Raw genomic sequence first — 17622 nt, forward strand, 5'->3', positions numbered from 1 at the left:
GAAAAAAAATTAAAAGTAATATCGTGGAAGGGATCACTGCCAGAAAGACGAAGCACAAAGTTTGAAAAAAGAAAAAAAATTCACATAACCCCTTACAAACATTCACAATACTAGTGGTCATGTAGCCTGTGCTAAAACCAACCACTCTACCCAGGATTGTGGTTGATGCATCCAAGAGTGATCTTTGATACATCCCCAAAGGATGTATCGGTTAAGAGGGTGATTTTCCTATGATCAAAAAAGGGAAGAAGTAGAAAGCCTGGTGTTGATTCCTGCAGGAATATCAGGTAACATGGATGGAGCAGGGCCAGGGACAGTGTTCCTACTAGAGGACAAGATACCTGTTTTGAAGGATTCGACAGCATTACTGGTGAACACATCAGAAGGGAGAGTAGTTTTCTCTATGGCCTGGTAGGTGGGCCTAGAGGTGCTGGTTTCCCATGGTTCCATACTCAGGGGTGATTTAGACTCTGTGGCTTCAGAAAGGCCAGGCAATTGTGTGGAGCCCATGAATTTCTCACTGAGGGAAGAAGTGACAACTGGAGTGGTGCCTTTGGGGGTCTCTGACCCAGGTGGGGCAGAGGAGTGGGATTCCTGTGTGGAAGGGTTCGTCCCCACACTGGTCACTGCTGTGTTGTCAGAACGCAGGATTTCCACTGTGGCAGTAGAGGGTTCAGTAGTAGCCGGTATCCCTTGTGGGGTTCTGCTCCAATCTGAAGGTGAACTTGTCACAGGTGCCAAGCTTGTGGTCCATCCTCCAGTGGTCATCAGCGGTTCAGGGACTCCAGGTGAGGTGGCAAACACAGGTGCAGAAAAGGCACTGGTCTGTGATATGGGGGATGCTAGAGAAGTCAAGCTCATGGCATGTGAAGGCACCAGGGAAGATGGGGATTTCATGTCCTGTTCAGAGGAAGGGCTTGTCTGGGGCAGGCCCTCAGATGCTGTGTCCATGCTAATGGTCATGTCTGACTGTACTGAGCCCTGAGTCCCAGCTGTGTGACTCTCTGACAGGAAGACCATGGCTGATGCACCCGTGGTTTGTGTGCCCTGTGATGAGGCCCCGGGGGGAACTGTTTTGGTGGCCATGGCTGTATCTGCAGACACTGTCGGGACTGGGAAGGTAGAGAGCCTGGTGTCAATACTCGAGGAAACGTCTGGTGACATCGTAGACTGAGCAGAGCCAGGGACAGACATCCTATTAGATGAGATGACCTCTGTCATGGAGGCCACAGTAGGACTAGCAGTGGACAGCTCAAAAGGGACAGTCGTGGTTTCCATGGCCGTGCTGCTGTGCTGCATGGTGCTGCTGTCCCCTGGTTCTGGAGACAAGGATGACTTTGACTGTGTCTCCAACTCTGTGGTTTCAGAAAGGCCCAGCAATGGTGTGGAGACTGTGGAGTCTTGACTGAGGGAAGAGGTGATGATTGGAGTCCTGCCTTTGGGGGTCTCTGAGCCAAGTGGGGCAGAGGAGTGGGACTCCTGTGCAGAAGTGATGGCCCCCACACTGGTCACTGCTGTGTTGTCAGAAGGCTGGATGTCCGCTGTGGCAGTAGAGGCTTCCCAAGTGGCCTGTATCCCTTCTGAGGTGCTGCTCCAATCTGAAGGTGCACTTACCAAAGGTGCCAAGCTTGTAGTCCATCCACCGGTGGTTGTCAGCAGGTTAGGGGCTCCAGGTGAGGTGGCAGGGACAGGTGTAGAAAGGCCAAGAGTCTGTGATGTGGGGAATGCTAGGGAAGTCAAGCTCATGGTATGTGAAGGGACCAGGGAAGATGGAGATCTGATGTGGTGTTCAGAGGAAGGGCTTGTCTGGGGCACCCCCTGAGAACCGGTGTACATGCTAATGGTCATGTCTGACTGTGCTGAGCTCTGAGTCTCAGCTGTGTGACTCTCTGTCAAGGAGACTGTCGCTGATGTATCCGTGCTTTGTGTGCCCTGTGATGAGGCCACATGGTAGAGTGCTTTGGTGGCCAGGGTGATAAGGGCCATGTTGGGGGAGGTAGAGAGCCTGGTATTGATACTAGTGGGAATGTCTGGTGACATTGTAGACTGAGCAGGGCCAGGGACAGACAGCCTGCTCGAGGAGGTAACATCTGTCCTGCTGTCCTCAGTAGGAATAGTAATGGACACCTCAGAAGGTATAGTGACCTTTTCCATTCCCATGCTGGTGTACCGCAGGGTGCTGGTGTCCCCTGGCTCCAGAGACAGGGATGACTTTGACTGTGTCTCAAGCTCTGTAGTTTCAGAAATGCCAGGCAATGGTGTGGAGATCATCGAGTCCTGAATGAGGAAAGATGTGACAATTGGAGGGGTGGCTTTGGGGGCTTCTGAGTCAGGTGAGGCAGAAAAGTGGGATTCCTGTGGGGAAGTGATTGTCCCCACCTTGGTCGCTACTGGGTTGTCAGAATGCTGGATGTCCTCTGTGGCAGTAGAGGCTTCCCAAGTGGGCTGTGTGCCTTCTGAGGTGCTGATCAAATATGAAGGTGAACTTCTCACAGCTGCCAAGGTTGTGGTCCTTCCGTCGGTGGTCTTCAGCGGGTCAGGGGCTCCAGATGAGGTGTCAAGGACAGGTGTAGAAAAGCCACTGGTCTGAGATGTGGGAGAAGCTAGAGAAGTCAAGCTCATGCCATGTGAGGGGACTAGGGAAGATGGGGATCTGGTGTGGTGTTCAGAGGAAGGGCTTGTCGGTGGCACCCCCTCAGATGCAGTGTCCATACTAATGGTCATGTCTGACTGTGCTGAGCCCTGAGTCCCAGCTGTGTGAATCTCTGACAGGGAGACCATGGCTGATGCATCCGTGGGTCGTGTTCCCTGGGATGAGGCCCCCGGTAGGATACTTTTGGTGGTCATGGCTGTTTTTGTAGACACTGTCAGGACTGGGAAGGTAGAGACCAAGGTGTCAGTACTCGTGGAAACATCTGGTGATATTGTAGAATGAGCAGAGCCAGGAACAGGCATCCTACTAGACGAGTTAACCTCAGATGTGGAGGCCACTGTAGGACTAGCAGTGGACAGCTCAAAAGGGACAGTCATGTTTTCCGTGGCCATGCTGCTGTGCTGCATGGTGCTGGTGTCCCCGGGCTCTGGAGACAGGGATGACACTGTTTGGGTCTCCAACTCTGTGGGTTCAGAAAGGTTAGGCAATGGTGTGGAAACCATGGAGTCTTCACTGGGGGAAGAGGTGATGATTGGAGTGGTGCCTTTGGGAGTCCCTGAGCCAATTGGGGCAGAGGAGTGGGACTCCTGTGCGGAAGTGATGGTCCCCACGCTGGTCACCATTGTGTTGTCAGAAGGCTGGATGTCCGCTGTGGCAGTAGAGGCTTCCCAAGTGGCCTGTATCCCTTCTGAGGCACTGCTCCCAATTGAAGGTGAACTTGCCAAAGGTGCCAAGCTTGTGGTCCATCCCCCAGTGGTGGTCAGCGGGCCACGGGCTCCAGGAGAGGTAGCAGGGACAGGTGCAGAAAGGCCAAGGGTCTGTGATGTGGAGGATGCTAAAGGAGTCAAACTCATGGCATGTGAAGGGAGCAGGGAAGATGGGGATCTGGTGTGGTGTTCAGAGGAAGGGCTTGTCTGTGGTACCCCCTCAGACCCTGTGTCCATGCTAATTGTCCTGTGTGACTGTGCTGAACTCTGAGTCCCAGCCGTTTGACTCTCTGCCAAGGAGATCGTCACTGATGCATCTGTGCTTTGTGTGCCCTGTGATGAGGCCTCTGGGAGGACTGTTTCGGTGGTCATTGCATTATCTGCAGACACTGTCAGGACAGGGAAGGTAGAATCCATGGTGCTGATACTTGTGGAAATATCTGGTGACATTGTAAACTGAGCAGGGCCAGGGACAGGTATCCTGCTCGAGGAGATGACATCTGTCATGGAGGCTATAGTAGGACTAGCAGTGGACAGCTCATGAGAGACAGTCATGTATTCTGTCGCCATGCTGGTGTGGCGCAGGGTGCTGGTGTCCCCTAGCTCCAGAGACAGGGATGACTTTGACTGTTTCTCAAGCTCTGTGGTTTCAGAAATGCCAGCTAATGATGTGGAGATCATCAAGTCCTGACTGAGGAAAGAGGTAATGATTGGAGTGGTGCCTTTGGGGGTCTCTGAGCTAGGTGGGGCAGAGGAAGAGGATTCCTGGGAAGACGTGATGATCCCCATGCTGCTCAGTGCTGTGTTGGGGGAAGGCTGGATGTCCACTGTGGCAGTGGAGGCTTCCCAAGTGGCCTGTATCCCTTCTGAGGTGCTGATCAAATATGAAGGTGAACTTGTCACAGGTGGCAAGTCTGTGGTCCTTCTGCTGGTGGTCTGCAGCAGGTCGGAGACTCCAAGTGAGGTGGCAGGGACAGGTGAAGAACGGCCACTGGTGTGCGATATGAAGGATGGTAGCGAAGTCAAGCTCTTGACATGTGAGGGCTCCAGGGAAGATGGGGATCTGACATCATGTTCAGAGGAAGGGCTTGTCTGGGGCACCCCCTCAGACTCTGCGTCCTTGCTAATGGTCATGTGTGACTGTGTTGAGTCCTTGGTCCCAACTGTGTGACTCATTGCCGAGGAGGATGTGGCTGATGCATCTGTGCTTCGTGTGCCCTGTGATGAGGCTCCTGGGAGGACTGTTTTGGCGGCCATGGTTATCCCTGCAGACACTTTCATGACAGGTAAGCTGGAGAGCCTGGTGTTGATACTCGTGGGAATGTCTGGTGACATGGTGGACTGAGTAGGACCAGGGACAGAAATCTTGCTAGAGGAGATGACATCTGTCATAGAGGCAACAGTAGGACTAGCAGTGGAGATCTCAGTGTGATCTGTGATGTGTTCTCTGACCATGCTGGTGTGCTGCCTGGTGCTGGTGTCCCCTGGCTCCAGAGACAGGGATGACATTAACTGTGTTGCCAACTCCGTGGTTTCAGAAAGGCCAGCCAAAGGTGTGGAGGCTGTGGAGTCCTCACTGAGGAAAGAGGTGATGATTGGGGTGGTGACATTGGGGGTCTCTGAGCCAATTGGGGTGGTGGAGTGGGACTCCTGTGTGGAAATGATGGTCCCCACACTGGTTACCACTGTGTTGTCAGAACCCTGTATTTCTGCTGTGGCAGTAGAGGATTCCCATGTGGACTGTATCCTATTTGAGGTGCTTATCAAATCTGAAGGTGAACTTGTCACAGTTGCCAAGCTTGTGGTCCATCTGTCGGTGGTCGTCAGCAAATCAGGGGCTCCGGGTGAGGTGTCAGGGACAGGTGTAGAAAAGCCACTGGTCTGCGATGTGTGGGTTGCTGGAGAAGTCAAGCTCATGGAATGTGAAGGTACTAGGGAAGATGGTGATCTGTTGAGTTCAGAAGGGCTTCTCTGTGGCGCCCACTCAGACCCTGTGTCCATGTTAATGGTCATATGTGACTGTGATGAGTCCTGAGTTCCAACCTTGTGACTCTCTGCCCAGGAGGCCATGGCTGATACAGCCAAGGAATGTGTGCCCTGTGATGAGGCCCCAGGGAGGACTGTGTTGGTGACCGTTGCATTATCTGCAGACACTGTCAGGACAGGAAAGGTAGAGACCATGGTGTTGACACTCTTGGAAATGTCTGGGGATGTTGCAGACTGAGCAGGGCCAGGGAGAGACATCCTGTTCATGGAGAATACATCTGTTGTGGAGGCCACAGTAGGAGTAGCAGTGGAAAGCTCAGAAGGGACAGTGGTGTTTTCCATGGTCATGCGGGTGTACCACAGGGTGCTGGTGTCCTTTGGCTCTGGAGACAGGGATGACTTTGACTGTTTCTCAAGCTCTGTGGTGTCAGAAAGGCCAGTCAATGGTGTGGAAACGGTGGAGTCCTGACTGAGGGGAGGGGTGACGATTGTAGTAGTGCCTTTGGGGGTCTCTGAGCCAGGTGGGGCAGAGGAGTGGGACTCCTCTGCAGAAGCTATGGTCCCAATGCTGGTCAGCGCTGTGTTGTTGGAAGGCTGGGATTCCCCTGTGGCAGTAGGCGCTTCTGTGGTGGCCAGTATCCCTTCTGAGGTGCTAAACCAATATGAAGGTGAACTTGTCACAGGTGCCATGCTTGTTGTCCAACTGCCGGTGGTCATCAGTGGGTCATAGGTTCCAGGTGAGGTGGCAGGGACAGATGAAGAACGGTCACTGGTCAGTGATGTGGGGGATGTTAGAGAAGTCAAGCTCATGGCATGCGAGGGCTCCACGGACGATGGGGATCTGATGTCGATGTCAGAGGAAGGGCTTGTCTGTGGCACCCCCTGAGACTCTGTGTCCATGCTAATGGTCATGTGTGACTGTGTTGAGCCCTCAGTCCCAACCATGTGACTCGTTGCCCAGGAGGCTGTAGCTGATACATCTGTGGTTCCTGTGCCCTGAGATGAGACCCCAGAGAGGACTGTTTTGGTGGCCACGGTCATTCCTGCAGACACTGTCATGTCAGGGAAGGTAGAGAGCCTGCTGTTGATACTTGTGGGAATGTCTGGTGACATTGTGGACTGAGTAGGGCCAGAGACAGACATCCCGCTAGAGGAGATGACATCTGTCAAGGAGGCCATAGTAGGACTAGCAGGGGACAGCCTCAAAGGTACAATTGTGTTTTCCCTGGCCATGCTGGCGTGCTGCACAGTGCTGGTGCCTGTTGGCTCCAGAGACAGGGGTGACTTTGACTGTGTCTCAAGCTTGGTGGTGTCAGGAAGGCCAGGCAATGGTGTGGAGACCATGGAGTCCTCATTTAGGTAAGAGGTGATGATTGGAGTGGTTTCTTTATGGTTCTCTGAGCCAGGGGGTGCAGAGGAGTGGGACTCCTGTGTGGAAGTGATGGTCCCCACACTGGTTACCTTTGTGTTAATGGAATCTTGGACATCTGCTGTGGCAGTAGAGGTTTCCCAAGTGGCCTGTATCCCTTCTGAGGTGCTGATCCAATCTGAAGGTGAACTTGTCACAGGTGCCATTCTTGTTGTCCAACTGCCAGTGGTCATCAGTGGGTCATAGGTTCCAGGTAAGGTGGCAGGAACAGGTGCAGAAAGGCCACCGGTCTGTGATGTGGGGGATGTTAGAGAAGTCAAGCTCATGGCATGCGAGGGCTCCAGGGACGATGGAGATCTAATGTCGACGTCAGAGGAAGGGCTTGTCTGTGGCCCCCTCTCAGACTCGGTGTCCATGCTAATGGTCATGTGTGACTGTGTTGAGCCCTCAGTCATAGTCGTTTGACTCTCTGCCTGGGAGGCCAGGGCTGAAGCAGATGTGGTTCTTGCATCCTGTGATGAAGCCCCAGGAAAGACTGTTCTGGCATTATCTGCAGACACTGTCAGGACAGGGGAGGTAGAGACCATGGTATTGACACTCATGGAAACGTCTTGTGACGTTGTAGACTGAGCAGGGCCAGAGTCAGACACCTGGCTCGAGGAGATGACATGTGTCATGGAGGCCACAGTAGGACTAGCAGTTGACTGCTCATGAGGGACAATTGTGTTCCCGGTGGCCATTCTGGTGTGGCCCACGGTGCTGGTGACCCTTGGCTCTGGAGACAGGGATGACTTTGACGGTGTCTCAAACTCTCGGGTTTCAGAAAGGCCAGGCAATGGTGTGGATATCATTAAGTCTTGACTGAAGGAAGAGGTGACAATTGGAGTGGTGCTTTTGGGGGTCTCTGAGCCAGGGAGGGCAGAGGATTGGGATTCCTGTGTGGAAGTGATGTTCCCCACAGTGGCCACTGCTGTGTGGTCAGAATGCTGGATGTCCACTGTGGCAGTAGAGGCTTCCCAAGTGGCCTGTATCCCTTCTGAGGTGCTGATCCAATCGGAAGGTGAACTTGTCACAGGTGCCATGCTTGTTGTCCATTCGCTGGTGGTCTTCAGCAGGTCAGAGACTCCAAGTGAGGTGGCAGGTACAGGTGAAGAACGGTCACTGGTCCGTGATGTGCGGGATGCTAGCGAAGTCAACCTCATGGCATGCGAGGGCTCCAGGGACGATGGGGATCTGATGTCGACGTCAGAGGAAGGGCTTGTCTGTGGCACCCCCTGAGACTCTGTGTCCATGCTAATGGTCATGTGTGACTGTGTTGAGCCCTCAGTCCCAACCATGTGACTCGTTGCCCAGGAGGCTGTAGCTGATACATCTGTGGTTCCTGTGCCCTGAGATGAGACCCCAGAGAGGACTGTTTTTGTGGCCATGGCTATATCTGCAGACACTGTCGTGACAGGGAAGGTCGAGAGCCTGGTGTTGATACTCTTGGGAATGTCTGGTGACATTGCGGACTGAGCAGGACCAGGGACTGACGTCCCGCTAGAGGAGATGACATCTGTCATGGAGGCCATAGTAGGACTAGCAGTGGGCTGCCCAGAAGGGACAGTGATGTTTTCCCTGGCCATGCTGTTGTGAGGCATGGTGCTGGTGTCTGTTGGCTCCAGAGACAGAGATGACTTTGACTGTGTCTCAAGCTCTGTGGCTTCAGAAAGGCCAGGCAATGGTGTGGAGACTGTGGAGGACTGATTGAGGGAAGAGATCACAATTGGAGTGGTGCCTTTGGTGGTCTCTGAGCCAGGTGGAGCAGAGGATTGTGACCCCTGTGAGGAAGTGATGGTCTCCACACTGGTTACCCCTGTGTTACTGGAATCTTTGATGTCCGCTGTGGCAGTAGAGGTTTCCCAAGTGGCCTGTATCCCTTCTGAGGTGCTGATCCAATCGGAAGGTGAACTTGTCACAGGTGCCATGCTTGTTGTCCATTCGCTGGTGGTCTTCAGCAGGTCAGAGACTCCAAGGGAGGTGGCAGGTACAGATGAAGAACGGTCACTGGTCTGTGATGTGGGGGATGCTAGCGAAGTCAAGCTCACGGCATGTGAGGGCTCCAGGGACGATGGGGATCTGATGTCGACATCAGAGGAAGGGCTTGTCTGTGGCACCCCCTGAGACTCTGTGTCCATGCTAATGGTCATGTGTGACTGTGTTGAGCCCTCAGTCCCAACCATGTGACTCGTTGCCCAGGAGGCTGTAGCTGATACATCTGTGGTTCCTGTGCCCTGAGATGAGACCCCAGAGAGGACTGTTTTGGTGGCCACGGTCATTCCTGCAGACACTGTCATGTCAGGGAAGGTAGAGAGCCTGCTGTTGATACTTGTGGGAATGTCTGGTGACATTGTGGACTGAGTAGGGCCAGAGACAGACATCCCGCTAGAGGAGATGACATCTGTCAAGGAGGCCATAGTAGGACTAGCAGGGGACAGCCCCAAAGGTACAATTGTGTTTTCCCTGGCCATGATGGTGTGCTGCACAGTGCTGGTGCCTGTTGGCTCCAGAGACAGGGGTGACTTTGACTGTGTCTCAAGCTTGGTGGTGTCAGGGAGGCCTGGCAATGGTGTGGAGACCATGGAGTCCTCATTTAGGTAAGAGGTGATGATTGGAGTGGTTTCTTTATGGTTCTCTGAGCCAGGGGGTGCAGAGGAGTGGGACTCCTGTGTGGAAGTGATGGTCCCCACACTGGTTACCTTTGTGTTAATGGAATCTTGGACATCTGCTGTGGCAGTAGAGGTTTCCCAAGTGGCCTGTATCCCTTCTGAGGTGCTGATCCAATCTGAAGGTGAACTTGTCGCAGGTGCCATTCTTGTTGTCCAACTGCCAGTGGTCATCAGTGGGTCATAGGTTCCAGGTAAGGTGGCAGGAACAGGTGCAGAAAGGCCACCGGTCTGTGATGTGGGGGATGTTAGAGAAGTCAAGCTCATGGCATGCGAGGGCTCCAGGGACGATGGAGATCTGATGTCGACGTCAGAGGAAGGGCTTGTCTGTGGCCCCCTCTCAGACTCGGTGTCCATGCTAATGGTCATGTGTGACTGTGTTGAGCCCTCAGTCATAGTCGTTTGACTCTCTGCCTGGGAGGCCAGGGCTGAAGCAGATGTGGTTCTTGCATCCTGTGATGAAGCCCCAGGAAAGACTGTTCTGGCATTATCTGCAGACACTGTCAGGACAGGGGAGGTAGAGACCATGGTATTGACACTCATGGAAACGTCTTGTGACGTTGTAGACTGAGCAGGGCCAGAGTTAGACACCTGGCTCGAGGAGATGACATGTGTCATGGAGGCCACAGTAGGACTAGCAGTTGACTGCTCATGAGGGACAATTGTGTTCCCGGTGGCCATTCTGGTGTGGCCCACGGTGCTGGTGACCCTTGGCTCTGGAGACAGGGATGACTTTGACGGTGTCTCAAACTCTCGGGTTTCAGAAAGGCCAGGCAATGGTGTGGATATCATTAAGTCTTGACTGAAGGAAGAGGTGACAATTGGAGTGGTGCTTTTGGGGGTCTCTGAGCCAGGGAGGGCAGAGGATTGGGACTCCTGTGTGGAAGTGATGTTCCCCACAGTGGCCACTGCTGTGTGGTCAGAATGCTGGATGTCCACTGTGGCAGTAGAGGCTTCCCAAGTGGCCTGTATCCCTTCTGAGGTGCTGATCCAATCGGAAGGTGAACTTGTCACAGGTGCCATGCTTGTTGTCCATTCGCTGGTGGTCTTCAGCAGGTCAGAGACTCCAAGTGAGGTGGCAGGTACAGGTGAAGAACGGTCACTGGTCCGTGATGTGCGGGATGCTAGCGAAGTCAACCTCATGGCATGCGAGGGCTCCAGGGACGATGGGGATCTGATGTCGACGTCAGAGGAAGGGCTTGTCTGTGGCACCCCCTGAGACTCTGTGTCCATGCTAATGGTCATGTGTGACTGTGTTGAGCCCTCAGTCCCAACCATGTGACTCGTTGCCCAGGAGGCTGTAGCTGATACATCTGTGGTTCCTGTGCCCTGAGATGAGACCCCAGAGAGGACTGTTTTTGTGGCCATGGCTATATCTGCAGACACTGTCGTGACAGGGAAGGTCGAGAGCCTGGTGTTGATACTCTTGGGAATGTCTGGTGACATTGCGGACTGAGCAGGACCAGGGACTGACGTCCCGCTAGAGGAGATGACATCTGTCATGGAGGCCATAGTAGGACTAGCAGTGGGCTGCCCAGAAGGGACAGTGATGTTTTCCCTGGCCATGCTGTTGTGAGGCATGGTGCTGGTGTCTGTTGGCTCCAGAGACAGAGATGACTTTGACTGTGTCTCAAGCTCTGTGGCTTCAGAAAGGCCAGGCAATGGTGTGGAGACTGTGGAGGACTGATTGAGGGAAGAGATCACAATTGGAGTGGTGCCTTTGGTGGTCTCTGAGCCAGGTGGAGCAGAGGATTGTGACCCCTGTGAGGAAGTGATGGTCTCCACACTGGTTACCCCTGTGTTACTGGAATCTTTGATGTCCGCTGTGGCAGTAGAGGTTTCCCAAGTGGCCTGTATCCCTTCTGAGGTGCTGATCCAATCGGAAGGTGAACTTGTCACAGGTGCCATGCTTGTTGTCCATTCGCTGGTGGTCTTCAGCAGGTCAGAGACTCCAAGGGAGGTGGCAGGTACAGATGAAGAACGGTCACTGGTCTGTGATGTGGGGGATGCTAGCGAAGTCAAGCTCACGGCATGTGAGGGCTCCAGGGACGATGGGGATCTGATGTCGACATCAGAGGAAGGGCTTGTCTGTGGCACCCCCTGAGACTCTGTGTCCATGCTAATGGTCATGTGTGACTGTGTTGAGCCCTCAGTCCCAACCATGTGACTCGTTGCCCAGGAGGCTGTAGCTGATACATCTGTGGTTCCTGTGCCCTGAGATGAGACCCCAGAGAGGACTGTTTTGGTGGCCACGGTCATTCCTGCAGACACTGTCATGTCAGGGAAGGTAGAGAGCCTGCTGTTGATACTTGTGGGAATGTCTGGTGACATTGTGGACTGAGTAGGGCCAGAGACAGACATCCCGCTAGAGGAGATGACATCTGTCAAGGAGGCCATAGTAGGACTAGCAGGGGACAGCCCCAAAGGTACAATTGTGTTTTCCCTGGCCATGATGGTGTGCTGCACAGTGCTGGTGCCTGTTGGCTCCAGAGACAGGGGTGACTTTGACTGTGTCTCAAGCTTGGTGGTGTCAGGGAGGCCTGGCAATGGTGTGGAGACCATGGAGTCCTCATTTAGGTAAGAGGTGATGATTGGAGTGGTTTCTTTATGGTTCTCTGAGCCAGGGGGTGCAGAGGAGTGGGACTCCTGTGTGGAAGTGATGGTCCCCACACTGGTTACCTTTGTGTTAATGGAATCTTGGACGTCTGCTGTGGCAGTAGAGGTTTCCCAAGTGGCCTGTATCCCTTCTGAGGTGCTGATCCAATCTGAAGGTGAACTTGTCGCAGGTGCCATTCTTGTTGTCCAACTGCCAGTGGTCATCAGTGGGTCATAGGTTCCAGGTAAGGTGGCAGGAACAGGTGCAGAAAGGCCACCGGTCTGTGATGTGGGGGATGTTAGAGAAGTCAACCTCATGGCATGTGAAGGCACCAGGGAAGATGGGGATGTGGTGTGATGTTCATAGGAAGGGCTTGTCTGTGGCACCCTCTCAGATCCTGTGTCCATGCTAATGGTCATGTCTGTCTGTCCTGAACCCTGAGTCTCAGCCATGTGACTCTCTGTCCTGGAGACTATGAATGATGCATCTGTGGTTTGTGTGCCCTCTGATGAGGGCCCAGGTATGTTAGTTTTGCTAGCCATGGTTATAGTTGCCATGCTGGGGGAGGTAGAGAGCCTGGTGTTCATTTCTTTTGGGATGTTTGGTGATATTGTGGTCAACGCAGGGCCATTGGTTAACATCCTTTCAGAGGAGTCCTCCTTAGTAGTCTCAGTGGGTACTTCAGACGTTACAGCGTTTTTCCTCATGGTAATGCCAGTTTTCTGGGATGTGCTTTCAGATATTGTGGCAGAAACCTGGGTAGAATTCTGCTCTGCTTCTTTGCTGACATTGTCTAGCTTCCATGAGAATGTGACTCTAGAACTACTTTCCACATATGCAGGTGTGACCCCACTTGTCATTTCTGTTGTAAATAGTGGCTGTTGTGAGGTAGTTGAGCTGATTATGTTCTCCACAGGGAATGTTTGAGTTGTGTCCCCTTGAGGAACTGAGGTAGTGGTTGTGGCTGATGACACAAATATCCCAGTATCCCAGTCAGGAGTGGGCAGAGAATCAGACTTTGCATTTGAATGGTCAGTAGAAACTACTGAAACAGGTAGAAATGTTTCTCTTCTACTAGTAGTCCAACTTGTGCTTAAAATATGAGGAGATGAGGGTCTCATCCTTTCAATACCAGAAGTAGTTGAGATGGGCATAGATGCCGTCGTGTCTGAATGACTGAATGTTCTCATACCTGTGGACTTCATCTCTTCAGCTGAAGCATGAGAAGATGGAATGGGTAGGCTGGTTCCAGTGACAGTCGCAATGTCATGGGGAGTAGATGTAGAGCCTGATTCAGTGCTTGATGCTAAGGATGAAGTTGTGCCCATTGCAGAATTTGTTTCAGGGGAACCTGTGACTTCCAAAACTGAAGTTATTTTTTTTAAACTCCAAAGGCCTGATGTTGGGGCAGAAGCAGTTGTAGGTGACCATGTGGAAGGATGCTCTAGGGCAGATGTGCTGGTCTCTGTGGCCAGAGTGCTCACTGTCCTCTCTGAGTCAGACATGGTAGTCAGGACTGGGTTGGTTCCCATGGTGGTGATGGTGGTGGTAACATCTGGAGTGGGAGGTGTGGTTACACCCACGGTGCTCATTTCTGCAGGAGATGAGGTCTGTGACAGTAGTCCAGTCCTAGAGGGAGCATCACTTGTCACTACATTTGTGATGGCCACCAGAGTCTTAGATCCCATTGAAGGAAGTATGATAGATGGTAAAGAGCTCATTTTTCCTCCTGAGGCACTGGGGGGGCTGGTAATGGCTTGACTTTTAAAGGTCCGAGATGGTGATGTGGTTTGTTCTATGGAGGTTAGATGCAATGTGTCTGTGGTCTCTGGAGACGCATCATGCAGATCACTTCCAGTTGTCTTCTCTGACCATGTGATAGCAGATGAATAAGCCTCACCCACAGATATACTTGACTGTTGTTCAGCTGTTGCAACAGCCACAGCTGAGGAAGCAAGTGTCCTGCCTGTAGAAGTGTCTTTGGGCAAGCCAGTGGCATGGAAGTGGGCAGCTGTGTCTGTGACAGTCCATGGAGAGGTCTCTGGTGCTTGGGTGCTGTCTGTGGTTCTGGACTTCCTCTGTGGGCTAGGCATTACAGTTGAAACTGACCTTGCTCCCTTGGGGCTAGAGGTGATGACCCTCACAGTGGGGGTCCCACCCTTGCTTGTTAGTTCTGTAGGAGATGATGTCACAGAAAGGGCCTCAGGTGGAGATGCAGTTTCAGTGGTCTCCAGTCCTGTGATGGACTCAGACTTAGGCCCCACTGAAGGGGAGGTGGCAGATATAGAGGAGCCAGTTTTCTCTCTTGTCATTCTGATGAGGCTGATAGTGGTTGAGCCTTCCGACCCATCAGAAGGGAGGGTGGTAAAAGTTGTGTCTGGATCCACAGGGGAGGCACTCAGTGTTGGGCCATTCCTAGCTGTCTGCTTTGACCATGGGCTAGCAGGCGAATAAGTCCCATCCACAGATCCACCTGAAAGCCATTCAGCTGTCATTGCCTTTTTACTGAAGGCAGTGAAAGGAGTGACCATAGTGCTGACCCATGTCCTGGCTTCAAGTCCAGATTTCTCTGTCACTGAGCTTGTGGCTATCTTGGGGGTTATAACTAAACTTGTTTCAAAGTCCTGAAGGCCAGTGGAAGATGTGCTGGAGGGGAAATGTGTGTCCGTTGCAATTCCCTCAGTGGAGCCAAGCCGTGTGGACAAGTCCACTTCAGTTGTTTTGGAAGTCAGGACTGAGCTGACTTGCTGGACATTCCCTGTGGAAGTTGCCTCTGGGTGGAGGAAGGACATTGTTCCTCTTGACTGGCTTGTCCTTTCTGGCGTTTCAGCATATGCAGTGGCCCGAGCTGTAACTGGATATGGGGAGTGGGAGGTGTTATTTGTAACTACTGCCATTTCTGTAGATGATTCTGCTGGCACCGTGGTTCCTGTGGGCAAGTGAAGGAGTCTGGTGCTGTCACTCCCTGTGGTCATAGCAGTCTCTGTTGAAGTCTCTCTAAAAGAAGTTTCCACAGTGGTCCTGGTCTTGTAGCTACTGCTGGACCCCTTGGAGGTTGGATTTATGATATCTTCAGATGTTCCTGGGCTTCTGGTGGACAAGCCTGTGACTAAAACAGCTCTTCAGTTAGGAAGTTTGCAAGGAGATTAAAAAAGGGGGGGGTTATTTTGGTTTTGATTCTCCTTATAAATCTGTACATATTCTGCTCCTTTGGATGGTAGGAATCCTATCATCCATCCTTGTGTCTGATGTTGGGTATATGAGCTTGGTCTACTGCCTGCAGGGCTCCCCCTGGCATCCCACCTTTCTATATCAGTGTGGCCTCCATGTGGACCTATGTACCACATCTTCCTGTCTTAATGGAGGGTAAAGATTCTACCTGGGAACAGGGGAAAACTCTCCCACCTTTTGCTCTGTTTTTCCTCCTTGGTCCAACCTTCAATCAATCAATTTTAGTCTGATATCTGCCTTTATCCCCTAGACTTCAAAATTGTGATTCTAATTAAAAGTTCTATGGCTTGGTTTTAACAGGTTAAAGAAAGAGGTCAACCAAGGCACCTTACTTCCTATATATTTTCATGTTCTTTCACCTCTCATCAGGAAAAGGTGGAACATTTTAATGTCTAGCACAAAAGACATGTCAAATGATTGCTTTCAGGACTCAGGACAACTGTATCCATCTACTTAAGCACCATACGTTGACACCTCTCACCTGCAGGCCATGTACTGAACATTGTAACAAGGGACAGTGTTACAATCATCTTATACTTATGAAGTGACCCATAGGATAAACTTATGACAAGTGTTCCTTTCTCTGTTCATGGAAATCCCTGACCTTAGTGACCTGGTGTCTGAGTTAGGAAGGCTCTTCACAATTGGTCAGCTGATTTGTAGAGATACTATATCTGTTCCGAAGGTTGAAGTGATTGGTTCTTGAACATATAAATTACTAAGAAACAATTCATATTAGAAACAGGAGTGCCTGTGTGGCCCAGTCAGTTAAGCAACCAATTCTTGATTTCTGCTCAGGTCACGATCTCAGGATCCTGGGATCGAGCCTCACATTGAGCTCTGTGCTCAGCGAGGAGTCTGCTTGAGGACTCTCTCCTTCCCTCTCCTTCTGCCCCTCCCTACTCTCTCTGTATCTAAAATAAATAAATAAACCTTTATAAATAAATAAATAAATAAATAAATAAATAAATAAATAAATAAATAACTTCTCCATAAAAATATTGGCTGCTGGAGGGGAGGTGGGTGAGGGGATGGGGTAAATAGGTGATGGGCATTAAGAGGGCATGTGATGTGATGAACAATGAGTGTTATATGCAACAGATGAGTAGTTGTACTTTATGTCTAAAACTGAACACACACTATATGTTAACTAATTGAATTTAAATAAGGTAAGTTAAAAGATAAAAAATAAATATATATTATCAATAGCCTCTGGATACAACAGCAGAAAATTTTGATTATGTACCAGCACGTGGGACCCAGGCAATCAATTATTTTATCCCAGAGACCAGTGTTAAACATAGTGTACACAGATAATCATACGTACCCAGGCTGATGGTAGTCATCAGAGATGCAGGGTCACTTGTTGACCATGTGGTGTCTCCATGTGCTCCCTCACTGAGCTCCCTGCTGGTGGTTGTCACGGATTCCTGAGTCCCTGAAGGATAAGAGGATTGAGGTGTCAGCCTAGCATTCCCTCAAGATGTGCATAGATAAGAAATGCTCTCACTCGATGCTGGCTCGGCCATGTCCTCATTTATCTCTGAGAAGGCACATTGCAAGGAAGAATTCTCTTGCTGGCATGAAGTCAAACCCACAAGATGGCCTGCATCATAATAATAGAAGAGCTTCGTGTTGATGGTCGGACTGTTGTATTGATTGGTCTCAAGCGAAAGCATTTGGTGATACTCTGTCTTCGTTACCTATGATATGTGAATTCATCATTGATTGACCTCCCATGTCTGACCTACTCCGGAAGCCTCAGCAAATGGTCATCTGCTGGCCATCAGGAGAAGTTGTGACTTGGACAGTATAGTTGGCTCCCCCCAGCCCTCTATTGCTAAAAAGTGTACTCATGATGTTAGGAGGTATTAGTTATTGTGGTGAGGTTTCTATGAATGTCAGATTGATCTCTTTTGAGTTTATCCTGAGAAAACATTTAACAATCCCATTTCCGACCACCTGAGGGAGAATCTGTTTCTCCTTTTCTACATGTATTGTTCCTTTCCCATATCCGGCCTTATTCACCAAGTGCCTGTGGTCCCTGCTAACCCATCTGAAACTCTTGACCACTGAATATTATTTCCAAGGAATTAGGGCATAATTTAATATCTATTTTATTATTATTGTTGTTGTTATTATTATTATTTCCCATTTTGGAAACTCCTGTTTGACCCTTAAAGAGAAACTAAGTGCAGGGAATATTAGATTATAAAATGATAGGTCAGTCTCCAAACTCCTATCACTTCTTCCTGACAAGAGAGAACCATTTCCTTTTCAGAAAAACCTCTAGGACAGAGTTGACTTTCTCGTGGCATCACATCTTCCAAGATGGTGGCTTTTTCTCACATAAGGATCATTCCAGGAACCATCAA

General features: G+C 51.1%; 1 protein-coding gene across 1 annotated transcript in view; it reads right to left on the reverse strand.

The window, feature by feature from the left end:
• Positions 1 to 12876, reverse strand: part of MUC16 (mucin 16, cell surface associated) — a 92404-nt gene extending 79528 nt beyond the window's left edge. The window contains exon 1 of the mRNA XM_072722141.1: positions 342 to 12876. Coding sequence (XP_072578242.1) covers positions 342 to 12876 — 12535 coding nt within the window. The remainder of the gene's footprint in view (positions 1 to 341) is intronic.
• Positions 12877 to 17622: the final 4746 nt, after the last annotated feature.

This window comes from Vulpes vulpes, chromosome 9, assembly GCF_048418805.1.
Source record: "Vulpes vulpes isolate BD-2025 chromosome 9, VulVul3, whole genome shotgun sequence".
NCBI lineage: Eukaryota > Metazoa > Chordata > Mammalia > Carnivora > Canidae > Vulpes > Vulpes vulpes.